Here is a 13,501-nt window from a genome sequence, read left to right as displayed (position 1 = left end):
ACTTAGTACAGAAATGTTAACTGCCTATTTTTTTTTTTTTTTTTTTTTTCCTTATCCTGTTTGACTTGGTGTCTGGATTCTGTCACTGAATACAGTAGTCAGACCCTACAAAGCATGATGTGAATCAGGAGTGTACCAAGGGCCTGCAACAAATTCAAAGCTGTAAATAAAGCTTACAGTGTTTGTAGTGGAGATTACTGAAATATAACTGGTCTCAGGTAATCTCTAATCCAGAGAATGGATACCGGTAATTTAGTTTCACATTTCTCGGTAAAATCCTACTTCTGAAAACTATAAACCTTATCCTCTGAATCACATCACAGGTTACAGGAAATTAAGACAGGTAGACCAAGCAGCCTATCTCTCCAAGTCATGAGCAGGACGTAGTTCCTTGGTTTTCCTAGAATACCTTGATCGTAATTGCAACCAACAGTTGCATACCAATTTTATGTAACAGCAAAGTTACAACACCCGTCCTTAACTTAACCTGTAAATAATTTCGAAATGTAACTTATCATTTCGTAAATTTTATAAGCAGTGAGAACTCAGAAACGTCTATATAAAATTAATCTGGATTTTTAACTTACGATCTTTCCAACACGAATTATTAAAGTCATGTTGTTCCCAACGTAATAACCTTAACCTCACGCTTACGGATCAGATCGTCAGCTGGTCGGAGCGTTGCGTCGGAGCTCGTGTAAGAAAAGAAAAAGAAAAAAAATGCGCTTGTATGAAAGCTTGATGAAAGGTCTCGGTTTGGTCAATTGGTTCATGACCTATTCCCTGTTGCCAACCGAATTTAGTACCGTACTGCACCAATGCTCGAAAATTATTTAAATTTTATGAAACAGATGTAGCTTTTAAGCTCACCAAGTGCATTAGACTCGAGAATAAATAAAAAAGGATAAGTTCACGAAATATTTGCGATATTGTTTTTCATATTTTCGTGCATTTTCCAGCTGATAAGTCGCCTGCGATTGATTTATAATATAAATACTATACGTATGGCGGCAAGTACGATCTGGATTAATGAGAGGACAAACATTGTATTTGTTCATTAGAGGTGTTCTGCGATTTTAAACAATCAAAATAATACACAATACGTGTAGAATATGAATAAATCATCAGACCTTCTAGAAAGGATACAGTTACTAAATAGCATCCAGGTAAAGATGTTTTTGAAATATATGTTCACTACTCCAATTGAGTTGAACACATTGTCATATCTACCATACTATGTCATAGTTATCATATTATGGTAATTAGTTGTACAAATTACTCTTGTTATATTTTTCGTAGAAAGATGCATTAAGCGAAAGATTTGGATTTTCTGAATACTGGAGCCATACAAAGGAAGAGATACCATCAACAGTGACAGGAAAAGAGAGGTTAGTGTAAACATTAGAGCCCAAAATCTTTTCACTTTTATTTTGATTATTATTTATTCTATATTATAGAAGTTCATAATTAACCCATTAAATTCCAGCATTCTCCTCATTATCACACATCTATTGAATATAGCATTCCAAGTTGTCCGTGGTGAGATGACGTAGAATGACATTAGCCCTAGTTCCCATTCAGCACTATGGAGCTCAGGGCTCAAGAATTGGTTTGTATACTATAGACTAATAAGCTTGTGGAGTTTTTTAAAATAGGGAAGATCATAATATTAAGATAAAGTTGGAATTCAAGAGGTCAAATTGAGGCAAATATTCATTTAAGGCATTCAGATAAATTATCAAGGGAAATGTTCAATAAAATATGTTCAAGTTCTTTTTGAAAACATTTAAGAAAAGGCTAGATAAACATTTGATAGGGAATCTTCCACCTGGGTGACAGCTCCAAATGCAAATCATTGATGAATGATTGATTGAATCCCTTGCTCACTGTATGAGAAAACATAGTCTTACACTTTATAAATATATTTTTAAAGGTAAGCAAGTTTCATACTTCACCAGTTAGGAAGAGGCCTAGTGAGAAGACTTGTAAGAAAGAGAGAGAGAGAGAGAGAACATTGCCCTGAGACTGAAAGGCTGATAGCTTATCAGACATGTAGATCACTCTAAATCAGTGGTTCTCAACGTTTGTTAACCTGCCCCCCCCCCCCCCTTGTATCCGTATATGAGCGAAAGTCACTCGGGCGAAACTTACTCGCTTCGAGTGAAATTTCGCACTACCCAAAGCAGAGCGCAATTCAGAGCGAAAAATAGCGTGACTGGGGCGAGCTGCCTTCGACAAGCCTGAAAGCTTCAGTTCTGGTTTTGCAGCCAACATGGAAAATTGTTTTGCCCCTCCAGCCGCTGCAGCTGTGCATTACCTTTATGAGTTAATTTGTTTATAATCGTCTTTTTTCATTGTTGTTTCATTGTTTTTTCATTGTTAGACACCTACATGAGACCATACTACAATATTTCATCATCATATAGTAGATTAGTGTCATAAAAGTGTGGTAAAGTTAAAATAAATTTCAGTTTTTGTAAGAAATTGAAGTGTTGCGTTTTTCGTGCCGGTCAGTGTAAGTTCCACACAATGATCCAAGAATGCTTCAAAATAGGAGCAGTAGGCTCAAAAAAGTAATGAAATGAAATGACACAATTTTGCATTATAAACCAATAGTAATAGCTTACCTGATCCGGTGACTCTGCTCTTATTTTCTCTCAATCTTTGGTTTCGATATGATCCCAATAGCGCTTTCATCTTCCCTTTCACTGTAGAAATAGGGAAGTTTAGTTGAGAACTAATTTCCTTCCACGCATCTTCTCTTTTATTGCGATTGAAATAGTTTTTGCTTTTCGGATTCCACATAAAATCTCGATTTTTGTAGAGCTCGATGAGCTGCAAGCACTGTTCTTGATTCATCCGTCACACAACTATGGGGACCACGTTTACATCGAGCGAAATTCGATGAGCAAAACCGTTTGATGCGCGGACAAAAACCGACTGAGCTCCGGCTCGCAGCGAGGACCCTCACTCCGCAATTACTCAGGGGTGAGGGAGCGTCTATTGTCGGCGCACTTTATCTTGGTGCATTTGTGTACGGGGCTGAGGAGTAAGGAGGGAGCTGTCGCGGTTCCGGAAGTGCTGTCAACTGAATGAAAATGAAATCTGAATTGAATCGAGAATATGATCGATCGATATGAAGTTTCTAAACAGTTATCATTTTAAGCCAACAACTGTGTCACATACACATTATATAACATTATATAACATTTCTCGATGCGAATCTTATTCCTAGCATGAATTCTATAGTTTGGCTTTGCTGTGTAGACAACAACAGTACTAGTACGTAAAGTGTACGCCAGATGTCACACAATGATGCTTAAGCGATTCATAGTTTGTGTTTCAAAGGTTGCCAGTACAAATCTCGAAGATTGCCGAGGTCAACCGATTCAGCACTAGAGTGTAAATGCATCCAGATAAAGTGTGCCGATAATACACTAGGCTCAATTCCCTCGTGAAATTATTTCGCGAGGAAATTGCCCTTAGTGTAAATGCAGCTTTGGGATGCTGGAAGTTCTTACAGATTGTATAATATGTTTATCATCTGATTGACATATTAACACATAGCAATGTCATACCGAGGTTCCTACATACCGAAGTTGGCAAGCATGACAATTTTTCTGTCGTTACCTCATACTCAGTGTTTGAACTAGTCTTGTATGTCCCAATACACAAATCTATATATATAAAATAACTTGTCCTGACTGACTGACTGACTGACTGATTCATCATCGCCGAGCCAAAACTACTGGACATAAAGAAATGAAATTTTGAGGACACATTTATACCACAAAGTAGGTGCTCCCTAAGGGAGGATTTTTCGATATTCCGTCGCTAAGGGGGTGAAAAGGAGGGCGAATTTTTAAAATGAGTGTATCTATATCTCAAAAATTAAAAAGTTTACAGATCTAAAAATTGGTATTTAGAATCTCTTCTAAAAATAAAGAGGCGTCCCCGAAGACCTTAACAAAGTAGTTAGTGGGATGTAAAACAAATAACATTATTATTATTATTAAAAATAAAGAAACACGTATTTTTTCGTTTTTGGATAATCCCAATAGGAGGGGTGAAAAGGTGAAAAACGGGTTGAATGCCTTTAATGATGATACTTGTATCTCAGAAACTGAAGACATTACAGACCTGAAAATTTGTATTTGGGATCTCCTTTAAAAATAAAGAAACACACATTTTTTTGTGTTTGGAAAATCCAATTAATGGGGGGGGGGGGGTAAAAACGGGAGTGAATTTTTAAAATGAGTGTATCTATATCTCAAAACTTTAAATGTTCACAGATGTAAAAATTCGTATTTAGAATCTCCTTTAAAAATAAAGAAACACGTATTTTTTGTTTTTGGAAAAAACCAATAGGAGGCGTGAAAAGGGTGAAAAGGCGGTTGAATGCCTTCAATCAGGATACTTATGTCTCAGAAACTGAAGATATTACAGACCTGAAAATTTGTATTTGTGATCTATAAAAATAAAGAAACAGTTATTTTTGGAAAATCTAATTCAAGGGGGGGGGGGGGGGAGGTTAAAAATGAGTGTATCTTTATCTCAAAACTTTAAAAGTTTACAGATGTAAAACTTGGTATTTAGAATCTCCTTTAAAAATAAAGAAACAGGTATTATTTGTTTTCGGAAAATCCTAATAGGAGGGCTGAAAAAAAGGGTGAAGAAGCGGTTGAATGCCTTTAATGAAGATAATTATATCTCAGAAATTGAAGATATTACACACCTAAAAATGGGTATTTGGGACCTCATTTAAAAACAAAGAAACACGTATTTTTTATTTTGGAAAATCCAATTAATGGGGGTTAAACGGGAGTGACAAATTGGGGTGAATTTTTAGAAAGATTATAACCACAGTGTATCTCAGAAACGTAAAATGTAACAGACATAAAAATTGATATTTGGAATCTCCTGTAAAAGTAAAGAAAGTCAGGTGATTTTTTTTGAAACTCCACTTAAGGGGAACTAAAAAGGGGGTGAAATTCTAAAATGAGCATTTCCACAGTATATCTCAAAAACGTAACATGTTACAGAAATGAAAAATGATATTTTTATCTCTATTACAAATAAAGAAACATGAATTTTTGTTTTCGGAAAAACCACTTGGGTGGGGGGGAGGGTAAAAGTGAATGAAAAAGGGGTTGAATTCTTTTAAATAGGATACTGATATCTCAAAAACTGAAGATGTTACAGACGTGAAATTTGGTATTTGAAATCTCCTTTAAAAATAAAGAAATACGTAGTTTTTGTTTGCGGAAATCCACTTAAAGGGGGGGGGATTGAAAAATTAGTTGAAATATTTGTATGAAGATACTATTATCTCAAAAATGAAAGATTTTGCAGACGTGAACGTTGGTATTTGGAATCTGCTTTAAAAGTAAATAAACACGTTTTCTCGGAAAATTAAATAAAGGTGGGGGGGGGGGGGGGCTGATGTGAAAGAATTGAAAAATTAATTTAATTAATTTTATGTAGATACGTACATCTAATAAAAACTAAAGTTGTTACAGACGTGAAAAGTGGTATTTGTATCTCCTTTAAAAACAAGAAAAATGCGTTTTTGGAGGTAAATCATTTTGAGAGGCGGGGGTGAAAAGGAGTTGAATTCCTTTTACGAGGATACACTTCTCAAAAACTGAAGATGTTAGTCGTGATAATTGGTATTTAGAAGATCCTTTACTATTAAGGAAACAAGTATTTTTTGCCGGAAAATTCACTTCGTGGGTGGGGGGTGTGAAAGGAAGTGAAAAAAGTGAATTATTTTTATGGGGATACTCATATCTTAAAACTGAAAGTAACAGGTGTGAACATTGGTATTTGGAGCCTCTTTTAAACATAAACAATCATTCTTTATTCTTGGAGGGGGGGGGGGGGTAAATCAACTTAACGGCGGTGGGGTGAAAAAGTAGTTGAGACCAATTGATTTTACTGTAACACCTTCAGTTTTTGAGATAAATGGATACTCATAAGAATAATTCAACTTCTTCTTCTTCTTCTTAACTTCTTCCTCCCCCACTCTCCCGCCTTAAGAGGACTTTCGGAAAACAAAAAATTAACGTTTCTTTATTTTGAAAGGAAATTCAAAACACCTGCTTTCACGTGTGTAACAGCTTCAGTTTTTAAGATAAAGTATCCTCATAAACATATTTCAACTCCTCATTTACTTACTTTCAACCCCACACCCTTTACGTCGATTCTCCGAAGAAAACAAATGCGTGTTTCTTCATTTTTAAAGGAGATTCCAAATACCAATTTTCACGTCTTTAACATCTTTAGTTTTTGAGATATAAGTATCCTCATACAAAGAATTCAACTAATTTTTCTATACATTCAGCCCCCCTTAAGTGGATTTTCTGAAGACAAAAGAACATATGTTTCTTTACTTTGAAAGAAGATTCCAAATACAAATGTTCATGCCTCTAACATCTTCAGATCCTCATAAAAATAATTCAAATCGTTTTTCACCCCACCCCATTGAGTTGATTCCTCCCACCCTCCAAAAAATATGTGTTTATTTTTAAAGGAGATCCCAAATACAAATTTTCACATGTACAAAGAATTCAACTAATTTTTCAATTAATCCACCCCCCTTAAGTGGATTTTCCAAAGACAAAAGATTACTTGTTTCTTTACTTTGAAAGAAAATTCCAATTACAAATTTTCATGTCTGTAAAGTTTTGAGCTTTTGAGGTATAAGTGTCCTCATGAAAAGAATTCAACTCCTTTTTTACTCCACCCCCACCCAAGAAGTTGGTTTCAACCCACCCAAAAAATGCGTGTTTATTTTTCAAGGAGATTCCAAATACCAATTTCCACGTCTGCAACCTTCAGTTTTGAGATATAAGTTACTCTAGAAAAAGAATTCAATTTTTTTTCACTTCCTTTCACACTCCCCACTTATGGGAATTTTCCAAAAAAAAAAAAAAAACAGTACCCGTTTCTTTAAAAGAGATTCCAAGTACGAATTATCATGACTGTAACATCTTCAGTTTTTGAGATACATGTATCCTCGTAAAAAAAAAATTCATCTCCATTTTCATCCCCCCCCCCTACCAAATTGATTCCCCCCCAGAAATGCGTGTTTCTTTATTTTTAAAGGAGATTCTAAATACCAGTTTTCACCTTTGTAACATGTTTAGATTTATATATATTCATACAAATAATTCAACTAATTTTCTTTCACACACACACACACACACACACTCTCTCTCTCTCTCTCTCTCTCTCTCTCTAAGGGTTTTTTTCCCTAAAACAAACAAATGTTTCGTTATTTTTAAAGGAGATTCCAAATACTAATTTTCACGTCTGCAACATGTTAAGTTTTTGAGATATACTGTAGGTAGATATGCTAAGTTTAAAAAATTCACGCCGGAGTTTTCACTTTTCGTTTTTTTTAATTTTTGTTTAATATTCCCAGCATTCACATATCAGAGAACATTTAAAAGTTATTTTTCTAAAAATTGAATCGTTGGTTTTTAAATGAAGGCCTGGTACCATACGGTACCGCACGGCGCTTGACATAGCTTTTGGTTGGAACATAAAAATTGTTACCTCTTTAGAATACCATGGAACTGAATGCTTAATATTGTTACAGAATATCACTTACAAATTACTGAGCAATAAACAAAAGAAGAAATGGTGTTTATAGGTTTATTTGTGATATCCCTTTGGAATTCCGAAATATAACATTAGCTCAGACGTGACATATCTTTAGGAAATACGAGTAATATTACTTCAGCTTTTTTTATTTAGTCACCTATTTCCACTCTTCACTAGTTTAGAATGGCAAAATGCTGTTTACACAAACGCCCCCACTACACGTGACGCATTCCGTGCGGCCGTGGAATTCACATTCGTTCGCCGCACAGCTCCTGCTTTGGTTTGTCGGAGCGATATAGTGATGTACGCCATTGAATCTCAAAGTGTCAGATACACTAAGAACTGTAAACAACTGCATTTATTTACCTTAAAATACCACCCAAATATATATGTCGTAATAAATATTTTGCACCTACCCTTTTCTGATTGTGGTACTTACATATAGCCACTTAGAAGGAAAATGCCGATGAAATTTTCATTTCTTCGGGGTTATTTCTCGTTTGTAAAAAGCATATACCGGTAGTTGTTGACTTCAGAGCACAAGAAATTCATAATTTCATCGTAAAGAAAACCCTCATATTTCGGTCGGCATCATATATCGAAAAGTGGAAAATTTTGCACTAGGGAATTGGAGTGAAATTGGGCCATACACCATCCAGGTACCTGGTGGATGAGGTGATGATTTCGCTCTCTTACCGGGCCATGAATCATTATCGGACTTGGATTATCTACTCCTGTGCGGAATTTGTTGCTTTTGCACTATTTCTGCTGGTACCCGTGATTGACCTCCCGTAAGGTTATCTGCGAGACCCCCTTCATCTTCCTCGGATAATACCTTAGATTCCAGTGGTTCAGTATGTCATGCCGTTTAATTTTTAAAAGTAAAATATACAATTATAGAGTTTTATGACACACATAAATCATTATTTGCAACTACAGTATGAATTGTTACCCTTAGAAGTAAGGAGGAGAAAGTAAACAGAGAGGCATGGTAAGCGCCGTGCGGTACCATACGGTACCAGCGGAATAATTTGTATCATAACAGCTGACACAGGAATGCTGACCAATTGCTTGTTATTTCAATTCATGGACTTATATTTCAAGACAATAAATCACATGATACAAAATCGTATTGTCAATATTTATAAACAAAGTAAAGCAACTTACTTTAGACAGGTAGTCATTTTTATTCCTCTCGACACGATCTCAAATTACAAGCAGTTGTTGCCGCAAACAAATACTCAAATAAAACCTTTTGTTGATTTTAGGCATTGTAGAGAGTATCTCCTTGACAATGTAAAGCGAAGTTGCTAGATTTATGGCGCGAGTAAGGATCAGTATGAGAAAATCAGAAGTAAGGCGCACTGGTACTATACGGTACCGCACGGCGTTGCCGTGTTAAGTGGATTTTCCAAAAAAGATATTTATGTTTCTTTACTTTTACAGGAAATTCCGAATACCAGTTTTCAAATCTGTAATATGTTACCTGTCTGAGATAACTTGCAGATATAGTCTTTTTAAAAATTCGCCCCGTTTGTCATTCCTGTTCACCCCCTATTCATCAGATTATCCCAAAACATGTGTTTCTTTATTTTCAAAGGAGATTCCAAATACCATTTTTCATGTCTGTAACATCTTCAGTTTTTGAGATATAAGTCTACTCATAAAAGGTTGATTATTTTTTAATTATATTCCTGTTGCTCCTCCTTCCATCTGTTCCTATTGTTGGCTAACCTCTTCACTTCGTTCCAAGTTTTTCCAACTGTTAGACGTTCCTCTTCGATTGTCTTTTTCCAGGTCTTCTTCGGACGTCCGCGCTTTCTAGCGCCTTGGGGGTTCCAGTCGAGCGCTGTCTTTTCAATGGCTCCAGTGGGCTTCCTTAAAGTATGTCCTATCCAATGCTATTTTCTCTCCCTTATCTGCATTTCAATTGGCTGCTGATTAGTTTCTTCCCATAGATCTTCATTTCAAATAACATCCGGCCGTCTTCTGTTGATGATACGTCTTAGACAGCGATTCACGAAGACTTGCAGTTGTTTAATGGAAATTCTAAGTTCCCATGGAGGGAATTAGATATTTTCCACCAATAGAGCATATAAAAAATTAGATGTATGGCTTCTTTTTTTTTTTTTTTTTTTTTTTTTTAGTTGTTAAGTCGTCTTCTGGGTAACTTCCCACGTTTCACAGCTGTAAAGCAGAACGGACTTAACATTTGTGTTAAAAAGTCGTAGCTTAGTTTTTCTAGAAATGTTCCTGTTTCTCCATATAGGATACAATTGAACAAAAGCACCATTTGCTTACCTGATATGACTCTTAATATCTTCTTCTGCTTTTCCAGTTGTAGTAACCATACTCCCAAGATATATGAAGGAGTCTACTTCTTCTATCTCTTTATCATCTATAGACAATTTATCATCAATCTTGAAATTGACCCTATCTCCTTGGTCTTATTAATATTTATTTTAAGTCCAGTATTCTCTGCGTCCTTCTTCAACCGCTTAATCTTCTCTTCTATATCTCTGAACCGCTGAGCCAGTAGGCAGGTGTCATCTGCAATAACAAGGTCTTCTAACCTATCTTGTAAGCCCCACTGGATCCCCCTTTTCCAACCTCAATACACTCTACTCAGGACACTATCCAACACAAGTAGGAAAAGTGTTCGAGAAAGAATACAGCCCTGTCAAACTCTCGAGGTCACATCTATTGGTTCAGTAAGATCTCCTATATGCAGAACCTGACATTTATAACCCTCGTACATATCCTTTATTCAGAATCTTTTGTGGTATACCATATTCTCCAAGTGTTTGCCACATAACTCTTCTATTTACAGAGTTGAAGGCTTTCTCAAAATCAATGAAAGTCAAGTAGAGGTTGTTGTGCCATTCTGCACTTTGTTCCAAGATGATCTCAGAGTGTTTATGACATCGACACAGCTACGGTGTTTATGAAAACCACCCTGTTGCCTTCTAAGGCGCGCAATTCCACAACATCCTTCACCCGTTCTAAAATGATCCTTGAAAGCACCTTAGTTGGTACCGACAACAATGTAATTCCCCTCCAATTTATCACACTTAGTAATATCCCCTTTCTTTGGTATCTTAACAATCAGGCCTTTCTTCCATTCAGCTGGTAGCTTTTCTTCATTCCGGATCCTTTCCAAAAGGGAGTGCAATAATTTTGCCAAGGTCTCAATATCTGCTTTAAGTATTTCTGGCACGATATCCATACCTGGTGCTTTTCCAGTTCTTATCTGTATCAAGGCCTTCTCTATTTCTGAACAGCTGAACAAGTTGGAGGATGTAAATTTATTCTTGGGTCACTATCTACTGTTTCTGTTTGTTGGTTACCATTCTGTTCTATATCTCTATTGAGCAACTCTGAGTAAAGTTCCTTCCATCTCTGTAGCTGTTCTTCCCTGGTGGTCAGTTGTTCACCTCTCTTGTTTTTAACAGGTTTATTCCTGATAAATCCTCTCCTTGACAGTTTCTTTGTGATACTATACAATTCCTTAGCATCTCCCCTTGCTGATACCTCTTCTGCCATTCGTGCTTGTTCATCTACCCACTGTATATGATTTTTCTTACGCTTTTCTTCACACTCTTATCAGCTTTTACATATTCCTTTTATGCTGCGGATTTCTGTTGTCTTGTTTTACACATATTAATCTTTGCCTTAACTAGCTTCCTAGCCTCTATTTTTTTCCAAGTATCATCAGACATCCATTCCTTCTTGAGATAATTGTGAAATCCAAGCACCTTCTCACTAACTTCTAAATATGTGCCCTTGACTTTCTTCCATGTTAATTCAACATCCATCATAAGTTCTGGTTCAACAGCAAGAGCTTCAAGGCAGTTTCTTAATTCTATCTGGAATTCTTTCCTTCTACTTTATTCTTGCAATTTACCTAAATCAAATTTCTTGTTTTGCCTTCCATATTTCCTTCCACTTGACACAATTTTCATTCTAAACTCTGCAACTACCAGGTGATGATCACTTCCAATATCTGCCCCTCTTTTATTTCTAACATCAGTCATTGATCTTCTAAACTTTCTACTTATGGCGGTGGTCTCTCTCATTTTCTTTAACCTGATCTGGCGACACCCATATAATCTTATGGCATCGTTTATGAGGGAATAAAGTGCCACCCACTACCAAATCATGGCTAGCACAGAAATCAATGAAAAGCTCCCCATTTTCGTCACAGTCACCAACCTCTTGCACTCCCATAATTTGTTCCAGCCCCTCATTGTTAGAACCAACCTTTGCATTTAAGTCCCCCATCACAATAATAATATCCCTCTTTCCCACTCTCTTAATAGGCTCATTTAGCTGGCAGTAGAATTCTTTTTTTTTTCAATCTCTGACATTTCTGTGGGAGCATAACACTGGATCACAGTCACATTGTGAACTCGGGTCTTGAATCGAGCTGTCATCAGTCTTTCTGAGATGGGTTTCCAGTCAAGGAGGCTCCTCTTTACAGTTTCATTCAATAGCAATCCTACACCTTCTCTATGTTCTGCATCCTCCCCCATTTGCCCAGAATACAGGAATGTGCACCTGTTAAGAGTCTGTATTTCTCCAAAGTCTCGCCACCGTACTTCACTTAATCCAAGGATATTCAGCCTACATTCCTCCATCACTTTAGCCACTTGCTTCAATTTACTGCTCTCTCTCAGCGTTCTGACATTCCAAGAACCTATTCTCATTTTCTGTTTCATACCAAAAGTCGTCAACTTATTATCCATCCGGTTGTGTTTCACTTCGGTTTCTTTAATAGTTTATATTAAAGGATGTGCGAATTATTAGCCCACAGCAACCCGAACTTGGTGGTGGGACTGCCACCTAAGTCTCCAAGCCTGCTGTTTTCTGTAGGGGTTGTCTCCCTTAGCCTTTGAAGATCCCTCTTCACCACAAGGCAGTGGTTCCCCTTGTTTCTTTAAACCCCACGGAAAGAGGGTTGCCTCATCTGCCAGATTTTCCATTCCAAAAGTCTCTTTTTCCGCTGCATCTGCCATTGAGGACTTCACCAGAGCCCCATTAGCTATCACTTTTCAGGGTTTCTGTAGGGCCTTCACAGCTACTGTAGTGGTCATGGGGCACACACAGTCCCCACTGTACATCACCCCTGCAGGCAATCCCTTACTTCATGCTGTTGCCCACCTTCCACGACGTGGACAAGGGATTGGACTTACGGGAGGCCCTCATGAAAGGTGTTCAACCCATTTCCCCCCATTTTTCCACCCCATTAATGGGATTTTCTTAAAACAAAAAATACGTGTTTCTTTATTTTTAAAGGAGATTCCAAATACCAATTTTTATGTCTGTAAACTGTTAAGTTTTGCAGATATAGATATCATTTTAAAAATTCACCCCCTTAGCGCCGGAATATCCAAAAATCCTCTTGTAGTGAGCAGCTACACCCTAATATAAATGTATCCCCAGAATTTCATTTCTTTATGTCCAGTAGTTTTGACTCTACAATGATGAATCAGTCAGTCAGTCAGGTCTATTTTATATATATAGATAATTGAAAATGTCGCAGTTCACATTTTAAAAAATGGTAATCCTATATATCAAGACTGAAGATATGTGAATATACCCACTAAATGTGTCATTCCCCATCCTCCTTATGAAACAGAAACTAGCACATCAAGGGCTGAGAAGTAGTGAATGTGCAAGAACTGTTGTTTATGAGGAGGAAGACCATCTATGAGAAGATTCCAGTATATGAAGATGTAGAGATTGTCCTTGTCTCTTTTCTCTGTTGTTTCCTCTTTTCACACTAACCTGCCCTTATGATTATACTAATATCTAATTCTATCAAAGTTCCTATGACTTCATTTGTTGCTTGTTCTGTTACTAATATTGATTTGTAAGTGTATTTATTGCATTA

At 36.7% G+C, this 13,501-nt stretch overlaps 2 protein-coding genes across 6 annotated transcripts in view; one reads left to right on the top strand and one right to left on the bottom strand.

The window, feature by feature from the left end:
- The window catches only part of Acat1 (Acetyl-CoA acetyltransferase 1), a 226,245-nt gene extending 225,553 nt beyond the window's left edge, over window positions 1–692 (bottom strand). For all 4 annotated transcript variants that reach the window (XM_067143401.2, XM_067143398.2, XM_067143399.2 and 1 more), the window contains exon 1: window positions 588–692. In XM_067143401.2, the coding sequence (XP_066999502.1) occupies window positions 588–617 (30 nt within the window). In that variant the 5' untranslated portion in view covers window positions 618–692. The remainder of the gene's footprint in view (window positions 1–587) is intronic.
- Window positions 693–1,027: 335 nt separating this feature from the next.
- Window positions 1,028–13,501, top strand: part of LOC136866446 (uncharacterized) — a 95,766-nt gene continuing 83,292 nt past the window's right edge. For both annotated transcript variants that reach the window (XM_067143395.2, XM_067143394.2), the window contains exons 1-2: window positions 1,028–1,166; window positions 1,300–1,388. In XM_067143395.2, the coding sequence (XP_066999496.2) occupies window positions 1,113–1,166; window positions 1,300–1,388 (143 nt within the window). In that variant the 5' untranslated portion in view covers window positions 1,028–1,112. The remainder of the gene's footprint in view (window positions 1,167–1,299; window positions 1,389–13,501) is intronic.

Source organism: Anabrus simplex, chromosome 3, assembly GCF_040414725.1.
Source record: "Anabrus simplex isolate iqAnaSimp1 chromosome 3, ASM4041472v1, whole genome shotgun sequence".
Classification (NCBI taxonomy): Eukaryota; Metazoa; Arthropoda; class Insecta; order Orthoptera; family Tettigoniidae; genus Anabrus; species Anabrus simplex.
The sequence above is the reverse complement of the archived record's forward strand: the minus strand, read 5'-3'. Positions and strand labels throughout refer to the sequence as shown.